The sequence below is a fragment of the Pavona decussata genome, unplaced genomic scaffold (assembly GCF_977016875.1).
Source record: "Pavona decussata unplaced genomic scaffold, jaPavDecu1.1 SCAFFOLD_84, whole genome shotgun sequence".
In the NCBI taxonomy this organism is placed as follows: Eukaryota; Metazoa; Cnidaria; class Anthozoa; order Scleractinia; family Agariciidae; genus Pavona; species Pavona decussata.
In genome coordinates this window covers 2,826,027-2,852,100 of record NW_028145502.1, presented here as the reverse complement: position 1 = coordinate 2,852,100, position 26,074 = coordinate 2,826,027, and the positions used below count along the sequence as shown (strand labels likewise).

Sequence of the window (26,074 nt, the reverse complement as noted above, 5' to 3'; positions counted from 1 at the left end):
AAACCATTTTCAACGGGCGAGATGAAAACCTGGATTAACGTTTAATCGCAGATTAGCGTTGGTCATCCCAAATCACAAACCACCACAAACCTCTCAAAATATAAACATCATTGGCCCAAGGTCCTCCTTTGCCTTTCCTGCATCTCTTTGATCTTCCGTATCTTGCAAATGTTCGATAAACTGTACTTGATGACGCACACCACCCTCCATTCTGCAGCGCGAACATTCTGTAGCGTCGCCTCTCCGCAGCCAGGGCGCATTTCTTGATCGCATCCCATCTCCTTTGGTAATTTCCCGTTAGAAGCCGACTTTTGCCCTCAATGGTCGGTATGGCGCGTCGCCCGGTGTCTCTGAAGCAACCGACGCTCTTAGCTAACAACAAAACAGAGAAGTATTGAAGATAATTCTGACGAAAAAATGGATGAAACCTGATCTTTTAATGCCCATGGCAAATGTCAAAATGTTGTATGGATGGCTAAGAATGATCAAAATTAAAACGGATTCTATTAAGGTAATAATTGGAACTTAAGGAGGCTCGTAAGGGTTTTTCATTGTTATAGTGTTTGTGAAATGATGAAAGATTACAAAAAAGTGTATCCGATCGTGTGGACAAACTGTTGTTAGGCTATACTTCAAAGCTAGTTCTGACGTCATAGCTGTTAAAAAGGACCTCTAAATTACAGTTTCTGCAAAATTCATCACAAACTAAGTCGGTGACCTATTGTTTTTATTGCTTTCTTGGAAAGCACCCTAAATTCTCTGACAACTTTCCTGGCAATACGACAAAACGTTATCCGGTAGATCTTGTGTTATATCAAAAAGACATTTTTCATCTACAAAAAATTCTACTCGATAACTTTCTCCTAAACTTTTCTATTTAAAGTGGCAAACTGAATGTTGCATGCATTTAAAAAAATCGTCAAGGTCAAGGAGCAAAATTTCGAGATATAAAACACGTTTCTTGCAACTTCTATTTCCGGTTCGCGCGATTTTACGCTGCATTTCCACTTCCGGTCTTCTGCGCGAGCGAATTTGATAGACATTTTGATTCATTAGCTGACGCGTACACCCTAGCTATGGCGTGGGTGGGTTACTCGCGCGCACGCGGCTAAAAACCCTTTTGAGCCTCCTTAAATAATTTAAGACCCGATGTGCTAACCGCAAATCCACAATCTTAGACATAAACTGTTGAGTTGTATTTAAGAACCTTGAGAAGATCTACCAGCAACTCTAGTGAGAAAGTATTGTTCCTCATGAACGTCCCATAACATAAAATTACAAGACTTCTACTGCTAGTCAGCATAGAGATGTTGTGAATCCAAGAGGCTTTGTATAGCTGAATATTCGCTTATAATTGAGCTGAAGTTGCTCTAAAATGCAATTTAACTCACCCAACAGTCTTGTCGTAACGTGAATCACCCTTCCTGCAAATTAAAAGGGGAAGTTAAACGTTATTTTAGCTTTAGCTAAGGGTAAAGGAAACTGTGCCAGAATTTCCCAGAAAACGTCGCCTTTATGTCGACATAAATGGCGGCCTGGCGCGGCATGAGGAAGAATGAGTTAATTTGTGGTACAAAGTGGTTCCGAATTTTGAGTCTGTGAATGAATGGTCAAGCTATCGAGCAGTGCTTTTCTGTGGTGCTGTTTATTATGCTGTGCATGGTTCCTCCATCTTTTGAGTCTGTGGACGAAATCCTGAAAAAGTGTGACCAATCAGATCAGTGAATGTTACTTAGTAATACTATCCTCTTGTAATGTTTAGTATGCTGTACAACATGGCTTAACCTTGGAAAATCGTGAAAATATGAAAATATTCGCCTTAAAACTAAGTTATTCATTGGATCATTTCACAAATGCAATAAACAAAAAGCTCCTTTAATTTCTAAAACACCCAAAACGCGAATAAGGTGTGTCTTAAAGCTCTATCATGGAAAAACAAACAAACAAAAAAACAAACACAAAAACAAAAACATAACTACAAAAGAAGTAACAACCAGACTAACCTTTAGGAACAATCGGTCCAACTGGTCTGATAGGTCGTCCTATAATGAAAATGAAAACAAGGAAATTTAGGTGTACTCAATTTTGGGGACACTAACATGTGGTCCCTACAAGGGACATTTTGATGCAGTTGTTCCTTTCTACGGATACTGGAAAATACTTAGATGTGGTTCTTTCTGAGGATACCCGCAAGTTCTCTCTACAAAGGATACAAAGATGGGTACGGTGCTCTACTAAGATCACTTGCAAATGATGCACTCTTAAAGATAGCCAAAAGTGCAATTCATTGGCAGTAGCACGTTCAGTTAAGCCCTAAGCGTTCAGAAATAACACACTGCATTATAACGGAAGTACAACTGTACTGCCTACTGGTACGAGGTGACTTTTCACTGCGACCCGCAATCTTTGACACTGTGAGTCAAATATAAGCTATGTGCCACCAAGAAAGAACGTTTTCAGCGAAATAAGCTAAAATAGGTTAAGATAACGAGACGGGACAGTATAGAGTTTAAGTGTACTTTAAGCATATTCTTTTCTTCAATATCCCACACTTGCCCTTTATCATAATACGTGTCTCTGGTCTGCTGGTACATTTTCTAGCAACAATTCAATAGGTCCTTTATTTTAGTGTACCGCTGTGTGAGGTTCAGTGGTATGCGTGGCCACTGAAGGCCCCTTGTCTTACCGCCAGCACAGTAGCCCCATCTCCTGTCTCGATCGTAGTTAGGTGTCATAGCACACCATGCTCGTTTGCTGTTTCTTCTTGTGCAGCTGTTGTAACGGCGGCCTTTGTAGATGAACGGGAACGCACAGCAATATCTGCTTGTCGTCCTCTTTCGGCAGTAACCTATGAAAAGAAATTTAAGCCAGTAAGATTTTGAACCAAACAGCCTAGACAGTCTTATTGCTCAAGTAAGAGGGAGGAAGCAAATTACTCTTTTGAATGCATACCAGGCGAGAAAAATGTTTGAACAGTAAATAATACTTTATATTGCAATTTGCACAGCTAAAGTACCAGATATCCGGTAGACGTTGTTGGCCCAAGGTCCTCCTTTGCCGTTCCTACATCGATTGGAGCGTCCGTACTTCCGGTAGGTCACGTGAGCTCTCGGACCAGTAGCACACCATCCTTGATGCTGTATAGCGAATACTGGCCAACGATACTTCATAGCAACCATCGCACACTTCAAGACGGCATCTGCTCTTTTCCTATAGTAATCCTTCACCAAAATATTGCGTCCATCCATTTGTGGGATGGCTCGACGGCGGGTGTCTCGATAACAGCCAAGTGAGCGGACTGGAAATCAAAACGAAGCATCAGAAATTGGCTAACTACTTGGAGTAGATGTTATCGTATATTTTTAGCCTCATAAGTACGTTCAATGATTTAACTCCCACGAGTCTCCTGTAGCTCAGTGGTAGTGCAACCGAATTAGTAATCGGAAGATCATAGGTTCGACTCATGTTCAGAACACTCGCATTTCCTTTTTTCCGAGTATATCACTCATTGAATAACACATCATTATCAGCTAACAACTTGTTGAGCTATATTGTTGGTGTAAGGTCTTATAGATACACGTATTTCGGCACATGGTTCAATGCACAATGCGATGAAAAGGCACTAAAGACACCACTAGGCAAAAGGAAGAACGAGAATTACTCACCCGACACTCCACTGATTCGTATTGGCGGAGCTGAAAGCAAAACATCAGTTGCAGGTTAAATTTCTGGAATTTGACAAACATCTTTATACACCAAATAGAAATACTGAGCGATTGGCAGACTGCGCTATAATATATTTATCTTCCATACGTCCTGGTCATGTCCTATGATATCAATCGCACGCGGCGTCTGTACGGTTTTCCTTGTGCCAAGAATTTTCTTGTCCCGCCCTTTCACTTAGTTATTTAGCACATCTCGGCCCGTTCACTCAGTCATTTAGCACATGTCGGCCCGTTCACTCAGTCATTAAGTAGATGTCCAGCCCTTTCATTCACTCATTTAGCACATGTCGTCCCGTTCACTCAGTCATTTAGCACATGTCGGCCCGTTCACTCAGTCATTTAGCACATGTCGGCTTCACTCAGTCATTTAGCACATGTCGGCCCGTTCACTCAGTCATTATGTATATGTCCAGCCCTTTCATTCACTCATTTAGCCACTGTCGGTCCGTTCACTCAGTCATTTAGCCACTGTCGGTCCGTTCACCCAGTCATTTAGCACATGTTGGCCCTTCCACTCAGTCATTAAGTACATGTCCGGCCCTTTCATTCACTCATTTAGCACATGTCGGCCCGTTCACTCAGTCATTTAGTACATGTCAGCCCGTTCACTCAGTCATTAAGTACATGTCCAGCCCTTTTATTCACTCATTTAGCACATGTTGGCCGGTTCACTCAGTCATTAAGTACATGTCCGGCCCTTTCATTCACTCATTTAGCACATGTGGGCCCGTTCACTCAGTCATTTAGCCACTGTCGGTCCGTTCACTCAGTCATTTAGCACATGTCGGCCCGTTCACTCAGTCATTAAGTACATGTCCAGCCCTTTCATTCACTCATTTAGCACATGTCGGCCCGTTCACTCAGTCATTTAGCACATGTCGGCCCGTTCACTCACTCATTTAGCCACTGTCGGTCCGTTCACTCAGTCATTTAGCACATGTCGGCCCGTTCACTCAGTCATTAAGTACATGTCCGGCCCTTTCATTCACTCATTTAGCACATGTCGGCCCGTTCACTCAGTCATTTAGCCACTGTCGGTCCGTTCACTCAGTCATTTAGCACATGTCGACCCGTTCACTCAGTCATTAAGTACATGTCCAGCCCTTTCATTCACTCATTTAGCACATGTCGGCCCGTTGACTCAGTCATTTAGCACATGTCGGTCCGTTCACTCAGTCATTTAGCACATGTCGGCCCGTTCACTCAGTCATTAAGTACATGTCCGGCCCTTTCATTCACTCATTTAGCACATGTCGGCCCGTTCACTCAGTCATTTAGCCACTGTCGGTCCGTTCACTCAGTCATTTAGCACATGTCGGCCCGTTCACTCAGTCATTAAGTACATGTCCAGCCCTTTCATTCACTCATTTAGCACATGTCGGCCCGTTCACTCAGTCATTTAGCACATGTCGGCCCGTTCACTCAGTCATTTAGCACATGTCGGCTTCACTCAGTCATTTAGCACATGTCGGCCCGTTCACTCAGTCATTACGTATATGTCCAGCCCTTTCATTCACTCATTTAGCCACTGTCGGTCCGTTCACTCAGTCATTTAGCCACTGTCGGTCCGTTCACCCAGTCATTTAGCACATGTTGGCCCTTCCACTCAGTCATTAAGTACATGTCCAGCCCTTTCATTCACTCATTTAGCACATGTCGGCCCGTTCACTCAGTCATTAAGTACATGTCCAGCCCTTTTATTCACTCATTTAGCACATCTCGGCTCGTTCACTCAGTCATTTAGCACATGTCGGCCCGTTCACTCAGTCATTAAGTACATGTCCAGCCCTTTCATTCACTCATTTAGCACATGTCGGCCCGTTCACTCAGTCATTAAGTACATGTCCAGCCCTTTTATTCACTCATTTAGCACATCTCGGCTCGTTCACTCAGTCATTTAGCACATGTCGGCCCGTTCACTCAGTCATTAAGTAGATGTCTAGCCCTTTCATTCACTCATTTAGCACATGTCAGCCGGTTCACTCAGTCATTAAGCACATGTCAGCCCATTCACTCAGTCATTGAGTACATGTAAGCGTCCTTCATTCAGTCACTAAGTACTCGTTATTACCTCTTCCTCCTGTGCAGTAGCCCCACTGTTTGCCAGGTTTATAGCCTGGAGTGACTGGGCACCAGGGCCTTCCGCGTCGCGTTCTGGCACAGCGGTTGTAACGGCGCCCGCGATATACAAACGGGAAAACACAGCAGTAGTCATTTGTAGCCCTTTGCCTGCATTTACCTGTCGAAAAAGAACACGATATGGACTGTTTGAGCAATAAAAAGCCCAAAGGGTCTTAATGAGCTGGAAATGTTTCTCCCTGAAGTCTGGTTTTCAAATGATCACAAACGATCGCATTATCACAGAAATTTTTCACTTGCTCGACAGCAAAAGATCTCAAAGTGCTATGTTTGCATATGATAGTTAAGGATTACGAATAATGGCAAAAGAAAGTTAAGTGTTCTATTCTACTTGCATATGTTCTGGACATCGAAATTGGAAAAATATGAAATATCATGGTATACGTTTCGAGCACGCGATCGCATAACATTGGTTTTACACATCATCGCACGATCGCAATTTTTCGGAAACATAACAGACGATTGCAGAAATAAAGCATGCGCATGTTTTTATCTTGTGCGCACGCGATCGCAGACGTTTGTTTCCATACGATCACAGAACTCTTTGCGATCTGCGATCTGTAATCATGCGCTCGTCTGCGACCGTTTGTGGGCTACTTCAAAATTTTGACGATTTGTTACCAATCAAACACATTCAACAACAACTTTTTACTGCCATATCAAGAACACTTAATAAGCAAGATGCCCGTTCGTCTTAAAATACATTTCGCACAACGAACCTTTTTGAAAAATGTGATGCAGATGTCGATCCCGACAGAATTATAAACATGTAAGTGATGAGTGAATTTATTCAGGAGCAGTTTTCTGCCATTCTGAATTTTCTCCTGTTTCTGGAAATATTTCAGATACCTATAGCCCTAGCAATATGAAGGATATTTGTCCCATGAACCTAGTTTAATGGCCTTAGCCCCCACGAGTCTCCTGTAGCTCAGTGGTAGCATCCGAAGTAGTTATCGGAAGGTCTTAGGTTCGACTCCTGATAGGAGCACTCGGATTTCCTTTTTCCGAATAAGCACGTGTCAATCTTACCTATAACCCTGTAGACGTCATTAGCCCAGGCTCCCCCTTTGCCATTCCTACATCTGTTGGATCTTCCATACTTTGCAAAGGTCCTCAGCGCACGTGGTCCGGATGCACATTGGCCGCCATGTTGGACTCCGATAAGCTGGTATGCGAACCTAATGGCCGTGTAGGCACATTTTTCAATGGCGTTTTTACGTCTCTGGTAGTTTCCTCTTAAGAGCGAGTTTTTCCCTTCCAGTATAGGAATGGCTCTGCGCCCTGTGTCCTTGAAGCAACCAATTCTTTGAACTGCGAGGAAAAAATGTTAGGAAAGGTGAGCTGAGGCGGATTAAAGTGAGGTGAAGACGAAGGAGTAAGGGAAGGGGAGATAAAGATAAACATGATAGGAGAAAATAACTGAGAAAGAAAGAAAAAAGAAAGAAAGAAAGAATTACAGACAATTACAATTACAATTAAGACAATTGTCAATAAAGAAAGAAAGAAAGAAAGAAAGAAAGAAAGAAAGAAAGAAAGAAAGAAAGAAAGAAAGAAAGAAAGAAAGAAAGAAAGAAAGACAGACTAACATTGTCGTGGATGTCCTGGGAGGATACGATAGGAAAGTAAAGAATGACTTGAACAGTTTACTAGGAAGGTCTAAGACAAACAAAGTCTTAAGTAGTACGTATGCAACGAACCATTCTGCTGCACGCTATAAGAATTATGAACATTGCACTTTCACACTAGATAACGTTACGTTACGCTGTTTTTGTATATTTGTCTTTGTACACCCACCGGTACCCCATAAAAGGTGAAAGGAGCTTGGCATTAGGCCACTCCGTATAACCTAAGACCAAACATGTAACTAATTACGGACAATTGTCAATAAAGAAAGAAAGAAAGAAAGAAAGATAGAAAGAAAGAAAGAAAGATAGAAAGAAAGAAAGAAAGAAAGAAAGAAAGAAAGAAAGAAAGAAAGAAAGAAAGAAAGAAAGAAAGAAAGAAAGAAAGAAAGAAAGAAAGAAAGAAAGAAAAAAAGAAAGAAAGAAAGAAGTTCTAGGAAAGACGAGAATTAATTTCGGTTGATGAGTTTTGGTAATTTCGTTGCAAGGCAAGGGCAAGTCAAATGGGATGCTGCGTATGATGGAACTAATGGATATAGTTTCGGGTATAACCATATTTCTACAACGATTTACATTTTTGTCTTCTTAAAGGGTAAGATCAATTCTCTGAATAAAAGACTGTCTAGGGGAGATTTATCTACGACAATCTATTCAGAAACGCTCGGAGTAGTTTTATTTCTCCAGTGTTGAGGCTTGTCACAATCTGTGTGGGCCAAGACTTCTGTGACTCGTCTAAATGACATCTTTTTGTGGGGAGGGGGTGGAGGTGAGAGGCACTGAGTACGGATACAGTTGAGACTTTTAGATTTTGGTCACCTCTAAATTACGGTGTTACCAGCTTGAACAGTTATCACTGGTGTGTTAGGATATGCCAGTGCGTGATTCATTCAGTGCCTGCTGCAAACATTAATTTCTGTCACACTTTGAGTGAAAGAATAAATAAAAAAAGTTCTAAACATTTAAGGTGCTGGTGTAAAAAGAAGTGGAAAATAATCAAACGTGTCCGCTTGTGCTTGCCATTATAACACACAAAATTCGCCGGAAAAAAGAGAAACAAGTTCCGAATTAGATAATATTATTATACTTGTAAACTTACGTTTGACCATTACGGTATGGTAACAGGTGATAAGCGCACTTAACATTTACAGGAAAAACAGAATATTCCTGTTGGAAGTCAAATGGTACGCATCACTTATCGTTCCACTGGAACGTTTCTGAAATTATTGGCTCCCGGTCGTAGTGAAGCACTCAGCAATCCTCCTTTTGGGAATTCCAGTTAATACCGATTCATTTTTGCATGTTATCCATCCTCTGATAAGACAAGCCCAATCATTTCATACTATTTCGTGCCAAAAATTGGGTGGTTTGCGTAAATGATAAGTGCCCAAGATGTTTATAAAGATCTCTTGGTATTAGAAAGTGGAGGATGCTATTCTTTTTTTTACTTACGTCTAAACGGTGGCGTCAGTCTTATCCTGGGAACTGTTGAAGAGAAACCTCGGGTAAGATAGCACAAAATTCTCAAGTACTTGAAACAACATTACTAAACTTTCTTTTTAAGGGTTCACATAGTACTTTAACACAGATTGAATTCTCTGATCTATCACTGATTTGTGTCCTTAGTGGTAATTTTTTTAAACCAACTTCGAGATGTTTGGAAAATGGATGAAACACTCTATTAAGTGTTTAAAACAGCTTCTCAAACCATTAGTAATTGTTGGAAAAATTAAAAGCAAAAGTTCACCAAATTGTATGATAATTAAGACCACATTTCCAAACTTCCTTCACAGTAGTGTTGTTCTTTGTTTTCTCGTCATGAATTATTAATGAGTTTGAGAAAGAGAGTGTCAATACCTTTTCCTCCGCCTGGGCAGTAGCCCCACAGTTTATCCACGTCATAATTCGGGGTGGTCGCACACCAAGCGCGCCTGGGTGAATTAGCTCGGGTACAGCTACTGTACCTTCTGCCCTTATAAATGAACGGGAATACACAGCAGAAGTTGCTCGTTGTTCGTTTTCGGCATGAACCTAAGGAACAAAACACACAGTTTTCAGTGAAATATTTATTGTCTCTAAAAAGGTGAGAGTAATAACCTCAGCAGCTAAGTGGCCCACAACTGCAAAAGATTCATCCGGTTTGACAAGGAACACATGCATTATTGGTCTATAGTAAACGATTGTTCGCGGATGGAAGAGGTCCAGCACCTCTGTAAGCAATTTGTATATTTTCATGAAACCATAATTCTGTTTTACATTTTCCCAGTAATAAGTAAGGTGTTTTACTATTAGTTTACTGATCAAAATGCATTCACAAACCTCTCAAAACATAAACATTGTTGGCCCAAGGCCCACCCTTTCCGTATCTACACCTGTTAGACCTTCCGTATTTACGATATGTAAGATGAGCAGTCCTCGTGGACGCACACCATCCGCCATTTTGGATTGCGAACACTCTGAAGCCCCGTCGTATTGAAGCCAAGGCACATTTCTCAATAGCGTATCGTCTTCTACGGTAGCTTCCCCTCAGAAGGCGACTTCTGCCTTCCAACGGAGTTATGGCTCGTCGACCTTTGTCTTTGAAACAGCCAATGCCTTTAGCTGAAATAGAAATATTGCAAGACGTTAAAGAGGCACTGTCACAAAGATTTTGCTGTATTTTGGCCACAACTGCTCAAATATTTGACAAAGAAACTGTTTTGTAACATGAAATTGCTCTTATAAAACCGGGAAGAAAATATAAAGGTTTTCTCCTTGGAAAAACAAACCAAAATAAATTTTTAGTGCCTTCTCTAAATACACAGGAAGAATTTGAAAAAATTGCACAATTTTTCAAGTTGCAATCCACTTCCACTCTAGCCATCCGCAGCCAAACATAATGAATAGTAGTTTCTGTGTACTAGTAGGTTTATTGTTAGCAAAACTAAACCATTATTTTAACGATTCCATTGAAAAAAAGAAAAACGTTTTTTGGCTACTCATAGTGACACTTAAAATAAGTGACACTGCCCCTTTAAAGAAGGTGTTACTGCAGATACGAACTGTGCATCTCCAGATGGTCCGAAGAAAAAAAACAGAAGAAGAAGAACAAGAACAACAACAACAACAAGGAAAACAAGAAGAAGAACAACAACAAGAAGTGAAGCAAACAAAATGTATTGAGATCTCTCACCTATTAAATTAACAGTGATCCTAAGTGTTCGTCCTGTAAGGTAAATAAAAATGAAACATTCTTCAGTACCACAGCAGGTATCGCGGGTATTTTGTATACTATTAATCATTGTATTCACTATACCTGAAATATTTTAATGTAGATTAGGTTAGTTTAGACTTATACACACGACCCCACAAGCTTATAGCTTTGAAAACTATCGTGCACAAATAAAGATTATGTATGTATCTATGTGCGAGTCAACAAAGACACTCGACAATATCAAAAAAGTTAAGAAGATACCTTCCGCTGAAAACTAGATGCCGCGCTTATCGAACTCTTAGCTTGACCCGTAGACCTTTATCACAATTATGTTTAGTTTTTACGTAGACCAGACAACGAAAATCCTTTGACATTTCTGGAAAGACTAGCTTAAAATTAGAGGCCAAGACTGACTGACTAAATGTTTGCATGGAGACAGGTGGAAATTACCCGTGAACATAAAAACGCCTGGAAAATCCTCAGGCCTAACGGTATAACATCCACACAAGACTCTCAAACTTGGAAACTTTTTCCATCAGTGTCAATGGATTTTCACTCCCGTGTATATCGTGGTAAAGGAGAGGTTGACTCACACGGAGAAAGCACTTTCGCAGTGAAACATAACTTCATCAAGGATTAAAGTGATATCATCTTAATTCTTCTTGATATTAAAAATAAGACTAAGTGTGCCACGAATCACACATTATAACATTCTTTAAAACAAACAAACAAACAAACAAACAAAAATAAAAAGAACCACTAAAAGTTCAGCTCTTTACACAGTTTAGATAAACACATCTTTTGTATGTTCATTGTATAGCGACATTTAATCAACGCAAACCACCACAAAACCTTTTTTGTGTCACCGTCTTTCGCCAGAACATAAAGCAGTCACTATATCTGTAGTTGTGTACAATTCTCTTTTGCTCTAAAATGAAGAATTTTGTAGATTCATTTAAAGTAAAATTGCACTAAAAATTAATTTACCAAAGGGTCTCTTTAACACGTATCCAATAACCTCTTGCAACCTTAGCTGATTTCATTCTCTTCATGCAGGAATCTCAAGAGTGGGGCAGGAACCTTCGACGTTTGTAACCGGTATCTCAAATGAAAATATTGGAAAGACACTAGTTGTGTTGTTAACATAGTTCTTTTGTGTTGATCAATGACAAAGCATACCTCCTCGTGGTGGTATGGGAGGTCGAACACATCCCCTCCTAAAGCATTTTCTCTTTCGGCGCAGGATCTGCCTCCTGTTAAGAGCTTTGTTAAACACTTGCATACAGGAAATTCGTCCACGGAAATACCGTCGGTCGCCAATACGAGCCCCCATCCTTACGTGATAGTTAGTAGCCAGATTAAATCGACCTACGTATCTGCTTGTCGTGAACCGGTTATTGACAAACAACTTTGCCCGCCCCGTCCGTCGGCTGTAAGTTGCGCCAACAAATTGCCAACGCCCAGGTCTCACGGCTCCGCTCACTAAGTGTCTACTGGAACGGCGTCCTCTACGGCGCGTAAACCGGGCAAAAAGCGTTCTCGGGTTAATCATCCAGAAGTGTACACCCCAGCCATTCGGCATATAGTTGAAGATGGGTCCGGCACGTCCCTGATGATAGATCCATGCCAAGAGGGTGATAGATCGCTTTGTGTCTAGCCTGCCTCGATTTGGAAATTGGATGTAACTGTTAGACCGTCCATAGAAATAATAGGAGCCGCGAGGTCTTCCATCGGGGCCTGGGGTAAGCCTAACATGCCTTAGATATCCTGAAGGGTTTCTATACCGGCCGATATCCCGGCCACCTGTTCGGGACGATAGTGGGTACACAGCAACAGCACGAGCCGGACCTAAAAGGACAGGAAAAAGGAATTTTGCTAAGAAAATACGACACGAGTTGATATGCAAAATCTCGAGCTATGAATGGTCCGTGACGTCTAGAGTATTACCGCATATCCTATGAGCAGAGAAATTACTCAAGTGAGTAATGGAAATAAAACCTCTTTTAACGGGAATGCGTGCAGGAATACAGTAATTACGACAACAATAACAACGATTATGAAAATGATGAGCATGGCCTTTCAGCAGACGCTGAGTGGACATTTTTGGAATTTATATTCCAGGGGTATCTAATAACTCGTTTCGATGGAATATCTGTTTAGAGTGGCATTACATAACTCAGAATTCAATACATTGTTTTGGTTTACATTGTGAAGAAAACTCTCGATTTCTTTAGCCAAAGGTCGCCTCAAACGTTCGCGACGATGAAAGCTTAATCCCTTTTTGTTTTCAGAAAGGTAAAATCTTTAAAAATTGCGAGAAGAACTCAGCTAGCATTTTTGGAAACAAAGCAGCAGCTCGTTAATTCGGGGAATAACACTTTTGTTTCCTAACATGTTCAGCAATTTCAATTTTTGAGGTAAAGTTTCCGAACAAATCAAATTGTCTTATCTTACACAATTTGGAGTTTTAAAAGGCCAATAAAATTATCTGGGAATGCAGAAACCAGCATTTACAATGTTTTGCTTTAAAGTTCTCTTTAAAGTCCTAGAGAATCTGCATAACAAAACATAAACTCTCGTATATAATTAGGTGTATTAATGTTACGAAATACGGGTCTTTCAAAATGAAGAGGAGGGAAAACTTCCCTTGTTGGCAGCCAATCACGTCATGTTGACGAATATCCGAAAATTTTCCATGCTAAAAGACGGATCCACTCAGTTTCTTTCAGCCACCGCAGACCCGAAGGAGAAGAACGAAGAAGAAAATGAAGGTTGGCATTGAAAACGTGTCGGTGCTCCGAATGCCTTGCGAAAACTTAATTCAAATACGTACCTCGTCTGGGCGGTCGAACTGGGCGTGCACCTGTGAAGAAAGTTAAACCATGTTAACCCATGAGAAAGACAGCGAAGAAAGTACGGTTTTAATGAGAGATACTAAAACAACCGCTAAATTTTAAAACAGGCTGTTCAATTATTTAGCATCGGTAAACATTATGGCAGAACATCGTTAAAACATTACAAAGAAAAGTCCCCTGCTGATTACACTGAATGCAGCTGAACAAGCTTAGAAATCTCTAAGGAGAAGGAAAAGCACATGCCTTTTATAGAAAAGTGGGCAAACATTTCAACTGGAGGGAAGAATAACAACTTTGACCAGAGGCCTGAAGATTTTATGTTCCGTTTTCTTCTTAGAAACATTGATCTTTATCACTCTCAATCATTTCCAGGATAATTGAAAAATAGTCAATGCTTGGTGCTGTTATGTTCTTAGGCAAAACGAATGGAATAATACTGTAAGAAGTGAGTACCTTTACAAGCTCGTCGTCCAATTGTTCCCGCAATGGAGCGCAGATTCCTGAAGCCTGCCGTCAGCACGTGACGCCGGTCTCCTGCCGCTATTTGTAAAAGCTGTCTTCTGTTGAACCTACGACCGATTCCTACCGCGTAACACTTGATGTTCTTCCCACGAAGAAGGCGAGCAGGACCAACGACACTATCGTATGAACGACCGTCAGTCATCACTATGGCAACCTAAGATACAGGACAAGATTTCCAGTTCAGTTTCATTCAACTGGTAAAGAAACCTTTAGTACAGGCATCTCTAGGAAGATTAGGTAAGAAACTCAAACAACAAACGATTCACCTTGCGGGCTCCTCTTCTTGCATATCTGAACACCCGCGAATAAGAATAACGCATGGCATATCCGGTCCTGGTACCTCCCCTGGGGTACCGTATGCGGCTGATTGCGTTCAACACTTGACTCTTACGACGATATCTTCTAAGGTCGAAGATGAGCCGAGGTCTGGACGAAAATAGGACGACTCCAATTCGGGTTTGACCGTTGTTAATTCTAAATTGGCTGACGATAGTCCTGACAAAGTTGAGGCATCTTCGGAAGTTTCCTTTGCCATAGGCCTCAATGCTGCCCGAACCATCGACAACGAACACCAAGTCGAGCAGGGCACGACAACCTAAGAAAAAATAAGAAAGCAGTAAAATATCAGGTTACTGCAGTTAAATTTCTGAAGCCTGATAGAGTGTTTCTTCTTTGCGATACCACACAAAGAAATAACTATTATATAGAAGTCTCTCAGCAACGAGTCAATCAAGTTACACATTCGAAAAGAAATTTAAAGAAATTTATTTTTTTCCCGTAAATTCCGTATCCGAAACACGGCTTATAGTTCAAGGGGGTTGACCTTCGTCTGGGAGGAAAAGCACTGAAAACGGCTTTTTTAAACTCAGGTCAGGAATAAAAACACAAGAAAGAAAAAAGATAACACCTTTAAGACTTTTAAATATTATGAGACTTTCGAGACAACTTGTTAATCAGTAGTTTTCGGTCGTATTTTCGCCCGAGTATAATAGTGCTGAAGAAATACATCACCTACCTCTTCCTGGCAGCCGAGGTGGGGGAATTGAAGGGCGAATAGGTCGTGTACCTGAAAAAAAAAAGTTTACAATTGAAAATTATAAGGACAGTAATGGGAAAAGCAAAAGGAAGCTAATTTATAATTATTTACCGTTCCACTTTGGAGAGCTCAACCTTAACATTTAGCTCTTCATCAAACCAATTCTTCTCCAAGTAGAGTTGAGCCCCGATAAAACTAAACTGTCGACCATCATCGGCTCATGAAAAGGTGGTCGTATTGATGGTGTCGCGAGATTTCCTGATTATTGAGCTTTCCTTTAGGGTAACAAAAGTGAGGGAAGGGGGGGGGGGGGGAGTTCCATTACACACCGTATTCAACTCAAAAAAACTGTTCACAATTTATTATGTCTGTCAAATACTAATACATTGAAGAAACCTCGACGATAAAATTAATTGCGATTACTTCTTTTAAGATTACGAGACGTTTCAAAAATAAAGAAAACTGTTAAATCAAAGTTTACATTTACCTCTACAAGCTTTTCGTCCAATACTTCCAGCGATGGAGCGGAGGTTCCTGAAGCCTGCCGTCACTACGTGACGCCGGTCTCCTGCCGCTATTTGTAAAAGCTGTCTTCTGTTGAACCTTCGACCGATTCCCACGGCGTAACACTTGATGTTCTTCCCACGAAATAGTTGACCAGGACTGGCGACATTGTCGTATGATCGACCGTCAGTCATAACTATGGCAACCTAAAATATGGAGAAACATTTTCATTTCAGTTTCATTCAATTGCTTGGTAACACCAGATGAAATTTCAGCTGAGCTTAACTTGATAAACTATTGAGGAAACCTTTGCACAGGGATCTCTTGAAAATCTAGGCAATAAACTCTGACAACAAAAAAATTCACCTTTCGGGCTCCTCTTCTTGCATATCTGAACACCCGGGAATAAGTATAACGCATGGCATATCCGGTCTTGGTGCCTCCCCTGGGGTACCGTATGCGGCTTATTGCGTTCAGCACTTGACTCTTACGTCGATATCTTCTAAAGTCGAAGATGAGCCGAGGTCTGGACGAGAAGAGCACGACTCCAATTCGGGTTTGACCGTTGTTAATCCTAAATTGGCTGACGATAGCCCTGACAAAGTTGAGGCATCTTCGGAAGTTTCCTTTGCCATAGGCCTCAATGCTTCCTGAACCGTCGATGACGAAAGCCAAGTCGATCTTGGCACGGCAACCTAAGAACAAAAGCGAAAATAGCTCAACTAGCATTTTCGGAAACCCAGCAGCTGCTCATAAATTCGGGGAATAACACTTCTGTTTCCTAACATGTTCAGCAATTTTAATTTTTGATAAGGTAAAAAATCCGAACAAAGCAAAGTTTCCTATCTTATGGACTCCATTATGGACTCTTTCATAATAATAATAATAATAGTAATAATGATAATAATAATAATAATAATAATAATAATAATAATAATAATAATAATAATAATAATAGTAATAATAATAATAATAATAATAATAATAATAACAATAGTAATAATTAACATTTCTATGGCGCAAATTAACATGTGGATATGATCAAATGCGCCTTACAAAGCATGTAAGAAATTAAAATAATTAATTAAAAATAGTTATTTACAATTCTTACAATTCTTACATCAAAAGCTATTCGTATTGTAAGCAACTCTAAATAAAAATGTCTTCAATTTGGACTTAAAACGTTTAAGATTGTCCTCATCCCTTAATTATTGCACTCGGCAGTTTATTATAGAGTGATGGTGCAGCAGCAGTAAAAGCCCTGTCACTGAGTGTCTTCTTCGTTTTCGTGGATGGTGGTACTTACACAATTTGGAGTTTTAAAATGCCAATAAAATTATCTGGGAATGCAAAAAACAATATTTACACTATTTTGCTTTAAAATTCTCTTTAAAGTCCTGGACAATCTGCATTACAAAACATTAGCTCTCATATATAATTAGGTATATTGATGTTACGGCGGTCTTTCTTGAGAATAAAGGCTTCGAAAGTTCAATAAAAAAACGCGTACCTCGCCTCGGCGGTCGAACAGGGCGTGTTCCTGCGATAAAGAATTTAAAGGTAGTTAACATAGTGTAGCCTTAAAAAATGAGGAAAATTTGGGACCGTAAGAAATAGCCATTTGTCCATAATATTCGCTTGAGATTTATACTATTTACGAGGCTAAATAACCATTTGATCTATATAGTTGAGTCACCATGTCAGAAATCAACAACAATATGAAGTGGACTGTGTCAAGTTAGCCAGCATTACAGCCGGACTTGTCACTGGAGACCCTGACTTGTCACTCAAGACCTATAGAGAACTCGATACAGTCCTATATCAGGAATTGTATAGACTGTCTGCGACGCAGGCTATGTCAAGTGGGTTTTGTTTTTAACCAGAGGCAAAAATGTGGTATTGGCGCCAACAGAAACCTGAAAATATGGACCAGTTTTGTTAAAACGTAGTTATTACTTGTAATGAACTGAAAGAATTATTCTAATTTATAGCCACCGAGAGCCAACAGGATAATGCATTGCTATATAAGAACGTTGGCTTGACTTTATATGTAGTCCTCAACAAACCAAACAATAACCAAACAAAGCGAAAAACAAAAACAAAACAAAACAAGAACAACCAAACAAACATACCAACGCAACAAAAATGACACACAGACTCAACACGCCATTTCCAGGTTCTTTTAAATCTCAGTGTGAAAGCGAGGCTAAGTGCAAAGATTTTCATATGAAAATTAAATTTGCTTGCATGGGACTAAAAATAAATTTCCCTAAAAAAAGCTTTGCACAAAGCTTCGCTTTCATAATGAAGTTTAACGCAACTCGGAAATAGCCTATTGGTTTGTTCTTCATTTTACACGGAAAAAGAAAAACAATACTTTAAACAACTGTTTACCTCTCCTGAAGCATATCCTCTTTCGGCGCAGGATCTGTCTCCTTGTAAGAGCTCTATCAAACACTTGCATACAAGAGATCATGCCTCGGAAATATCTTCCATCACCGATACGAGCTCCCATTCTTACGGGATAGTTAGTGGCTATTCTAAATCGACCCACATATTTTCTCGTAGTGAACCTGTTATTGACAAACAATTTCGCCCGGCCCGTGCGTTGGTTGTAAGTTGCACCAACAAACTGCCATCGTCCTGGTACCACCCGTCTGCTAACCAACGCACTAGTGAAACGGCGTCCTCTGCGGCGCGTAAAGCGTGCAAAAAGCGTTCTTGGCGAAACCATCCAAAAGTGTACACCCCAGCCATTCGGCATGTAGTTGAAGATGGGTCCAGCGCGTCCTTGGTGATTGATCCAAGCCAACAGAGTGATGGATGCTCTTGTATCTATTCTGCCTCGATTTGGGAATTGAATGTAACTGTTTGATCGACCATAGAAATAATAGGAGCCGCCAACTCTTCGATCGGGGCCTGGAGCAAGCCTCACATTCCTCACATATCCTGAAGGATTTCTAAATCTGCTAATATCCCGGCCGCGAGTTCGAGACGACAGAGGATAGATAGCAGAGGCACGCACAGGACCTAGAAAAAGAACAAAAAATAAATCATGCTTGTTGATGTAGGAAAAAAAACTACAATAACCGCAAGGATAGAGAATATTTCAATACTTTAGTTGCGATTTAAAGAATTTCTCAAGACAAAATGAAGAGATGGGAGAAGTTCACTTGTTGAACGTAAATATATGAAACATATATTTTGAACTGCTGATGAAAGATTAAGTTGTGTACTAACTGCGAGGATCTTTCTTCTATTTGATATTCAATCACGACCATGTTGATGAATCTCTGACAATGATAAAAGATTAAACTTAAGAAAAGATTAAAGTGACCCATGCACTCTCTTCCTTTCAGCCAACACAGACCCGAAGGAGAAGAACGACGAACAAAATGAAGGTTGCCATTACAAAGGTGTCGGTGCTCCGAATGCCTTTCCAAAACTTAATTCAAATACGTACCTCGTCTGGGCGGTCGAACTGGGCGTGCACCTGTGAAAAAAGTTAAACCATGTTAACCCATGAGAAAGACAGCGAAGAAAGTAGGGTTTGGGAGATGCCAAAATAACCACTAAATTTTAAAGCAAGTCGTTTATTTGCCATCGGTAAACATCAGGGCATAACATCGTTAAAACATTACAAAGAAATGTCCCAAGGACAGGTATAAAGAAGGAGAAGGAGAAGAAGAAGGAGAAGGAGAAGGAGAAGGAGAAGGAGAAGGAGAAGGAGAAGGAGAAGGAGAAGGAGAAGGAGAAGGAGAAGGAGAAGGAGAAGGAGAAGGAGAAGGAGAAGGAGAAGGAGAAGGAGAAGGAGAAGGAGAAGGAGAAGGAGAAGGAGAAAGAGAAGGAGAAGGAGAAGGAGAAGGAAGAGGACACGCCTATTATAGAAGAATGGGCAAAGATTTCAACTGGAGGAACAAGTAACTACTTGGACCAGAGGCATGAAGATTTAAAGTTTCGTTCACTACAGCAAACCGTTGTTCTTTAACTTTTCATCATTTTCTGGCTAATTTGAAAATTAATGTTTGGTTCGCATGCTCTTGGCCAAAAAAATGGAATAATACTGTAAGACGCTGGTACCTCTACAAGCTCGTCGTCCAATAGTTCCCGCGATGGAGCGCAGATTCCTGAAGCCTGCCGTCAGCACGTGACGCCGGTCTCCTGCAGCTATTTGTAGCAGCTGTCGTCTGTTGAACCTACGACCGATTCCCACCGCGTAACACTTGATGTTCTTCCCACGAAGAAGGCGAGCAGGACCAACGACACTATCGTATGAACGACCGTCAGTCATCACTATGGCAACCTAAGATACAGGACAAGATTTCTAGATCAGTTTTATTCAGGCAACTAGTATAGAAAACTTTCGTACCGGAATCTCTGGGAAGTAAGGTAAGAAACTCAGACAACAAACAATTCACCTTGCGGGCTCCTCCCCTTGCATATCTGAACACCCGGTAATAAGTATAACGCATGGCATTTCCGGTCTTCGTACCACCCCTGGGGTACCGTATGCGGCTTATTGCGTTCAGCACTTGACTCTTACGTCGATATCTTCTAAAGTCGAAGATGAGCCGAGGTCTGGACGAGAAGAGTACGACTCCAATTCGGGTTTGACCGTTGTTAATCCTAAATTGGCTGACGATAGCCCTGACAAAGTTCAAGCATCTTTGGAAGTTTCCTTTGCCATAGGCCTCAATGCTTCCTGAACCGTCGATGACGAAAGCCAAGTCGATCTTGGCACGGCAACCTAAGAACAAAAGCCAAAAACGCTCAGCTAGCATATTCTGAAACCCAGCAGCTGCTCGTTAATTCGGAGAATAACACTTCTGTTTCCTAACATGTTCAGCAATTTCAATTTTTGATAAGGTAAACAATCCGAACAAATCAAAGTTTCCTATCTTATGGACTCCATTATGGACTCTTTAATAATAATAATAATAATAATAATAATAATAATAATAATAATAATTAACATTTCTATGGCGCAAATTAACATGTGGATATGATCAAATGCGCCTTACAAAGTATGTAAGAAATTAAAATAATTAATTAAAAATAGTTATTTACAATTCTTACAATTCTTACATCAAAAGCTATTCGTATTGTAAGCAACTCTAAATAAAAATGTCTTCAATTTGGACTTAAAACGTTTAAGATTGTCCTCATTCCTTAATTATTGCACTCGGCAGTTTATTATAGAGTGATGGTGCAGCAGCAGTAAAAACCCTGTCACCGAGAGTCTTCTTCGTTTTCGTGGATGGTGGTACTTACACAATTTGGAGTTTTAAAAGGCCAATAAAATTATCTGGGAATGCAAAAAACAGTATTTACAGTATTTTGCTTTAAAATTCTTTTTAAAGTCGTGGACAATCTGCATTGCAAAACATAAGCTCTCATATATAATTAGGTAAATTGATGTTACGGCGGTCTTTCTTGAGAATAAAGGCTTTAAGAGCCACTGTCTGTAAATATCGAGAATCCGGCGTCAGTCGTGAAATTTTCAGTTTCTTCATATTTTGCCCAAATAACCTCTATAGTGAGTTATTTTCGAAAATACTGTTCAAAGGACCTGAAGCGCTTTAGTTTTTTCAAAATCTAAGAAAGTTCGAAAAACGCCATTATGGCCTTCCGGCGGCGTCGAAACTACAATAAAATTATGCATTTTCTTTTCGCTCGTTCAGATCAACGCAATAACATCTATCGAAGTACTTTGGTTAACTCATAACAGAACTCTTAATCTCCCTGAATCACTAAATTATTTTGAGAAAGCTGTTGAAAACTGCTTGTTTTTGGCTGTGACAATTACCCTAGTTACAGCGCTTTAGCGGATAAGGTAATTTTAGCTAACTTTAACAGCAACAAAAGCCCACTGGTACATGTAATTTGAAGTTGAAACTAGCATGGTGTTAAAGCCCATTCTTTATAGTTTGTTGTATAAAAATTGCTAAGGCGGCCCGACAAAAGTGTCCTGTCGAGAGACGGAAACGGGAAGTGTACTTTCTGGAATTTCGACCTTTCACGAAGCGAGCAAGAAGCATCCCGATTCCGAACAGAACCGCACATTGTAAAATCTACCGATGGAAACCTGTTTCGAAATCCTGGATGGACGCTTCGTAAAAGGTCGAAATTCCAGAAAGTACACTTCCCGTTTCCGTCTCTCGACAGGACACTTTTGTCGGGCCGCCTTAGCAATTTTTATACAACAAACTATAAAGAATGGGCTTTAACACCATGCTAGTTTCAACTTCAAATTACATGTACCAGTGGGCTTTTGTTGCTGTTAAAGTTAGCTAAAATTACCTTATCCGCTAAAGCGCTGTAACTAGGGTAATTGTCACAGCCAAAAACAAGCAGTTTTCAACAGCTTTCTCAAAATAATTTAGTGATTCAGGGAGATCAAGAGTTCTGTTATGAGTTAACCAAAGTACATCGATAGATGTTATTGCGTTGATCTGAACGAGCGAAAAGAAAATGCAGAATTTTATTGTAGTTTCGACGCCGCCGGAAGGCCAAAATGGCGTTTTTCGAACTTTCTTAGATTTTGAAAAAACTAAAGCGCTTCAGGTCCTTTGAACAGTATTTTCGAAAATAACTCACTATAGAGGTTATTTGGGCAAAATATGAAGAAACTGAAAATTTCACGACTGACGCCGGATTCTCGATATTTACAGACAGTGGCTCTTAAAAGCTCACTAAAAAACGCGTACCTCGCTTTGGCGGTCGAACAGGGCGTGTTCCTGTGACAAAGAATTTAAAGGTAGTTAATATAGTGTAGCCTTAATATAAAAGGGAAATTTGGGACCGTCAGAAATAGCCATTTGTCCATAATATTCGCTTGAGTTTTATACTATTTACAACGCTAAAAAGTTAAAACAACGATAAATACTATAAATAGCCATTTGATCAGTATAGTTGTGTCACTACGTCAAAAATCAACAACAATATGAAGAGGACTGTGTCGAGTTAGCCTGCGTTGAAACCGGAGTTGTCACTCGATTACCTGACTTGTCACTCGAGAACTATAGAGAACTCGATATAGTCCTATACCATGGATTGTATAGACTGTCTGCGACGCAGGCTATGTCAAGGGTCTTTTTTTTTTTTACCAGCAGTAAAAAGTTGCATTGGTGCCAACAGAAACCAGAAAATAATGGATCGGTTTTGTTAAAACGTACTTATTACTTGCAGGGAACTAAAAGAATTATTCGAATGTATAGCCACCAACAGCCAACAGGGTTTAAGGCTTTGCTCTGTGTGAACGTTGGCTTAACTTTTTAGGTGTCCCCAACAAACCAAACCATAACCAAACAAAGCGAAAAAACAAAAACAAAACAAAACAAAACAAGAACAACCAAACAAACATACCAACGCAACAAAAATCACACACAGACTCAACACGCCATTTCCAGGTTCTTTTAAATCTCAGTGTGAAAGCAAGGCTAAGTGCAAAGATTTTCATATGAAAATTAAATTTACTTGCATGGGACTAAAATAATTTCCCTAACAAAAGCTTTGCACAAAGCTTCCCTTTCATAATGCAGTTTAAAGCAACTTGGAAATAGCCTATTGGTTTGTTCTTCATTTTACATGGAAAAAAAAAACCAATACTTTAAACCACTGTATACCTCTCCTGAAGCATATCCTCTTTCGGCGCAGGATCTGTCTCCTAGTAAGAGCTCTATCAAACACTTGCATACAAGAGATCATGCCTCGGAAATATCTTCCATCGCCGATACGAGCTCCCATTCTTACGGGATAGTTAGTGGCCAGTCTAAATCGACCCACATATTTGTTCGTAGTGAACCTGTTATTGACAAACAATTTCGCCCGGCCCGTGCGTTGGTTGTATGTTGCACCGACAAACTGCCATCGTCCTGGTACCACCCGTCTGCTTACCAACGCACTGGTGAAACGGCGTCCTCTGCGGCGGGTAAAGCGTGCGAAAAGCGTTCTTGGCGTAATCATCCAAAAGTGTACGCCCCAGCCATTCGGCATGTAGTTAAAGATGGGTCCAGCGCGTCCTTGGTGATTGATCCAAGCCAACAGAGTGATGGATGCTCTTGTATCTATTCTGCCTCGATTTGGGAATTGAATGTAACTGTTTGATCGACCATAGAAGTAATAGGAGCCGCCAGCTCTTCGATCGGGGCCTGGAGCAAGCCTCACATTCCTCACATATCCTGAAGGATTTCTAAATCTGCTAATATCCCGGCCGCGAGTTCGAGACGACAGAGGATAGATAGCAGAGGCACGTACAGGGCCTAAAAAAGAACAAAAAGTGAATCACGTAACAAGCACAAACCTACAATAACCAATAACCGCAAGGAAAGAGAATATTTCAAAACTTCAGTTGGGTTATAAAGAATTCCTCAAGACAAAATGAAGAGGAGGGAAAACTTCCCTTGTTGGCAGCCAATCACGTCATGTTGACAAATATCCGAAAATTTTCCATGCTAAAAGACGGATCCACTCAGTTTCTTTCAGCCACCACAGACCCGAAGGAGAAGAACGAAGAAGAAAATGAAGGTTGGCATTGAAAACGTGTCGGTGCTCCGAATGCCTTGCGAAAACTTAATTCAAATACGTACCTCGTCTGGGCGGTCGAACTGGGCGTGCACCTGTGAAGAAAGTTAAACCATGTTAACCCATGAGAAAGACAGCGAAGAAAGTACGGTTTTAATGAGAGATACTAAAACAACCGCTAAATTTTAAAACAGGTTGTTTAATTATTTAGCATCGGTAAACATTATGGCAGAACATCGTTAAAACATTACAAAGAAAAGTCCCCAGCTGATTACACTGAATGCAGCTGAACAAGCTTAGAAATCTCTAAGGAGAAGGAAAAGCACATGCCTTTTATAGAAGAGTGGGCAAAGATTTCAACTGGAAGGAAGAATAAAAACTTTGACCAGAGGCCTGAAGATTTTATGTTCCGTTTTCTGCCTCGAAACATTGATCTTTGTCACTCTCAATCATTTCCAGGCTAACTTGGAAACTAGTCAATGCTTGGTGCTGTTATGTTTTTAGACAAAACGAATGGAATAATACTATAAGAAGTGAGTACCTCTACAAGCTCGTCGTCCAATTGTTCCCGCGATGGAGCGCAGATTCCTGAAGCCTGCCGTCAGCACGTGACGCCGGTCTCCTGCCGCTATTTGTAACAGCTGTCTTCTGTTGAACTTACGACCGATTCCCACCGCGTAACACTTGATGTTCTTCCCACGAAGAAGGCGAGCAGGACCAACGACACTATCGTATGAACGACCGTCAGTCATCACTATGGCAACCTAAGATACAGGACAAGATTTCCAGTTCAGTTTCATTCAACTGGTAAAGAAACCTTTAGTACAGGCATCTCTAGGACGTTTAGGTAAGAAACTCAGACAATAAACGATTCACCTTGCGGGCTCCTCTTCTTGCATATCTGAACACCCGCGAATAAGAATAACGCATGGCATATCCGGTCCTGGTACCTCCCCTGGGGTACCGTATGCGGCTGATTGCGTTCAACACTTGACTCTTACGACGATATCTTCTAAGGTCGAAGATGAGCCGAGGTCTGGACGAAAATAAGACGACTCCAATTCGGGTTTGGCCGTTGTTAATCCTAAATTGGCTGACGATAGTCCTGACAAAGTTCAGGCATCTTCGGAAGTTTCCTTTGCCATAGGCCTCAATGCTTCCTGAACCATCAACGACGAACACCAAGTCGAGCAGGGCACGACAACCTAAGAAAAAACAAGAAAAGTAGTAAAATATCAGGTTACTGCTGTTAGATTTCTGAAGCCTGATCGAGTGTTTCTTCTTTGCGATATCACACAAAGAAATAACTATTATATAGAAGTCTCTCAGCAACGAGTTAATCAAGTTACACATTCGAAAAGAAATTTATTTTTTCTCGTAAATTCCGTATCCAAAACACGGCCCATAGTTCAAGGGAGTTGACCTTCGTCTGGGAGGAGAAGCACTGAAAACTGCTTTTTAAACCTCGGGTCAGGAATCAAAACACAAGAAAGAAAAAAGATAACACCTTTAAGACTTTTAAATATTATGAGACTTTCGAGACAACTTGTTGATCAGTAGTTTTCGGTCGTATTTTCGCCCGAGTATAATAGTGCTGAAGAAATACATCACCTACCTCTTCCTGGCAGCCGAGGTGGGGGTATTGAAGGGCGAATAGGTCGTGTACCTGAAAAAAAAAAAAAGTTTACAATTAAAATTTATAAGGACAGTTATGGAAAAAGCAAAAGGAAGCTTATTCACAATTATTTACTGTTCCACTTTGGAGAGCTCAACCTTAACATTTAGCTCTTTATCAAACCAATTCTTCTCCAAGTAGAGTGGAGCCCCGATAACATTAAACCGCCGACCATCATCGGCCCATGAAAATGTGGTCGTATTGATGGCGTCGTGAGATTTCCCTGATTATTGAGCTTTCCTTTAGGGTAACAAAAGTGAGGAGGGGGAGGGTTCCATTACAC

General features: G+C 40.6%; 1 protein-coding gene across 1 annotated transcript in view; it reads right to left on the bottom strand.

The window, feature by feature from the left end:
- LOC146475447 (uncharacterized) overlaps positions 1-26,074 on the bottom strand; it is a 132,440-nt gene that overhangs the window by 64,444 nt on the left and 41,922 nt on the right. Inside the window, exons 29-58 of the mRNA XM_085115840.1 lie at positions 25,732-25,782; positions 24,993-25,321; positions 24,658-24,880; positions 24,182-24,211; positions 23,219-23,854; positions 22,301-22,330; positions 20,012-20,340; positions 19,674-19,896; positions 19,057-19,086; positions 17,988-18,623; positions 17,104-17,133; positions 15,960-16,288; positions 15,577-15,799; positions 15,069-15,119; positions 14,320-14,648; positions 13,985-14,207; positions 13,510-13,539; positions 11,856-12,524; positions 10,656-10,688; positions 9,803-10,084; positions 9,341-9,514; positions 8,936-8,968; positions 6,894-7,175; positions 5,797-5,964; positions 3,666-3,695; positions 3,017-3,298; positions 2,687-2,848; positions 2,004-2,042; positions 1,392-1,424; positions 91-372 (exon numbers count right to left, since the gene is read on the bottom strand). Of these exons, the coding sequence (XP_084971966.1) occupies positions 91-372; positions 1,392-1,424; positions 2,004-2,042; positions 2,687-2,848; positions 3,017-3,298; positions 3,666-3,695; positions 5,797-5,964; positions 6,894-7,175; positions 8,936-8,968; positions 9,341-9,514; positions 9,803-10,084; positions 10,656-10,688; positions 11,856-12,524; positions 13,510-13,539; positions 13,985-14,207; positions 14,320-14,648; positions 15,069-15,119; positions 15,577-15,799; positions 15,960-16,288; positions 17,104-17,133; positions 17,988-18,623; positions 19,057-19,086; positions 19,674-19,896; positions 20,012-20,340; positions 22,301-22,330; positions 23,219-23,854; positions 24,182-24,211; positions 24,658-24,880; positions 24,993-25,321; positions 25,732-25,782 (6,201 nt within the window). The remainder of the gene's footprint in view (positions 1-90; positions 373-1,391; positions 1,425-2,003; positions 2,043-2,686; positions 2,849-3,016; positions 3,299-3,665; positions 3,696-5,796; positions 5,965-6,893; positions 7,176-8,935; positions 8,969-9,340; positions 9,515-9,802; positions 10,085-10,655; positions 10,689-11,855; positions 12,525-13,509; positions 13,540-13,984; positions 14,208-14,319; positions 14,649-15,068; positions 15,120-15,576; positions 15,800-15,959; positions 16,289-17,103; positions 17,134-17,987; positions 18,624-19,056; positions 19,087-19,673; positions 19,897-20,011; positions 20,341-22,300; positions 22,331-23,218; positions 23,855-24,181; positions 24,212-24,657; positions 24,881-24,992; positions 25,322-25,731; positions 25,783-26,074) is intronic.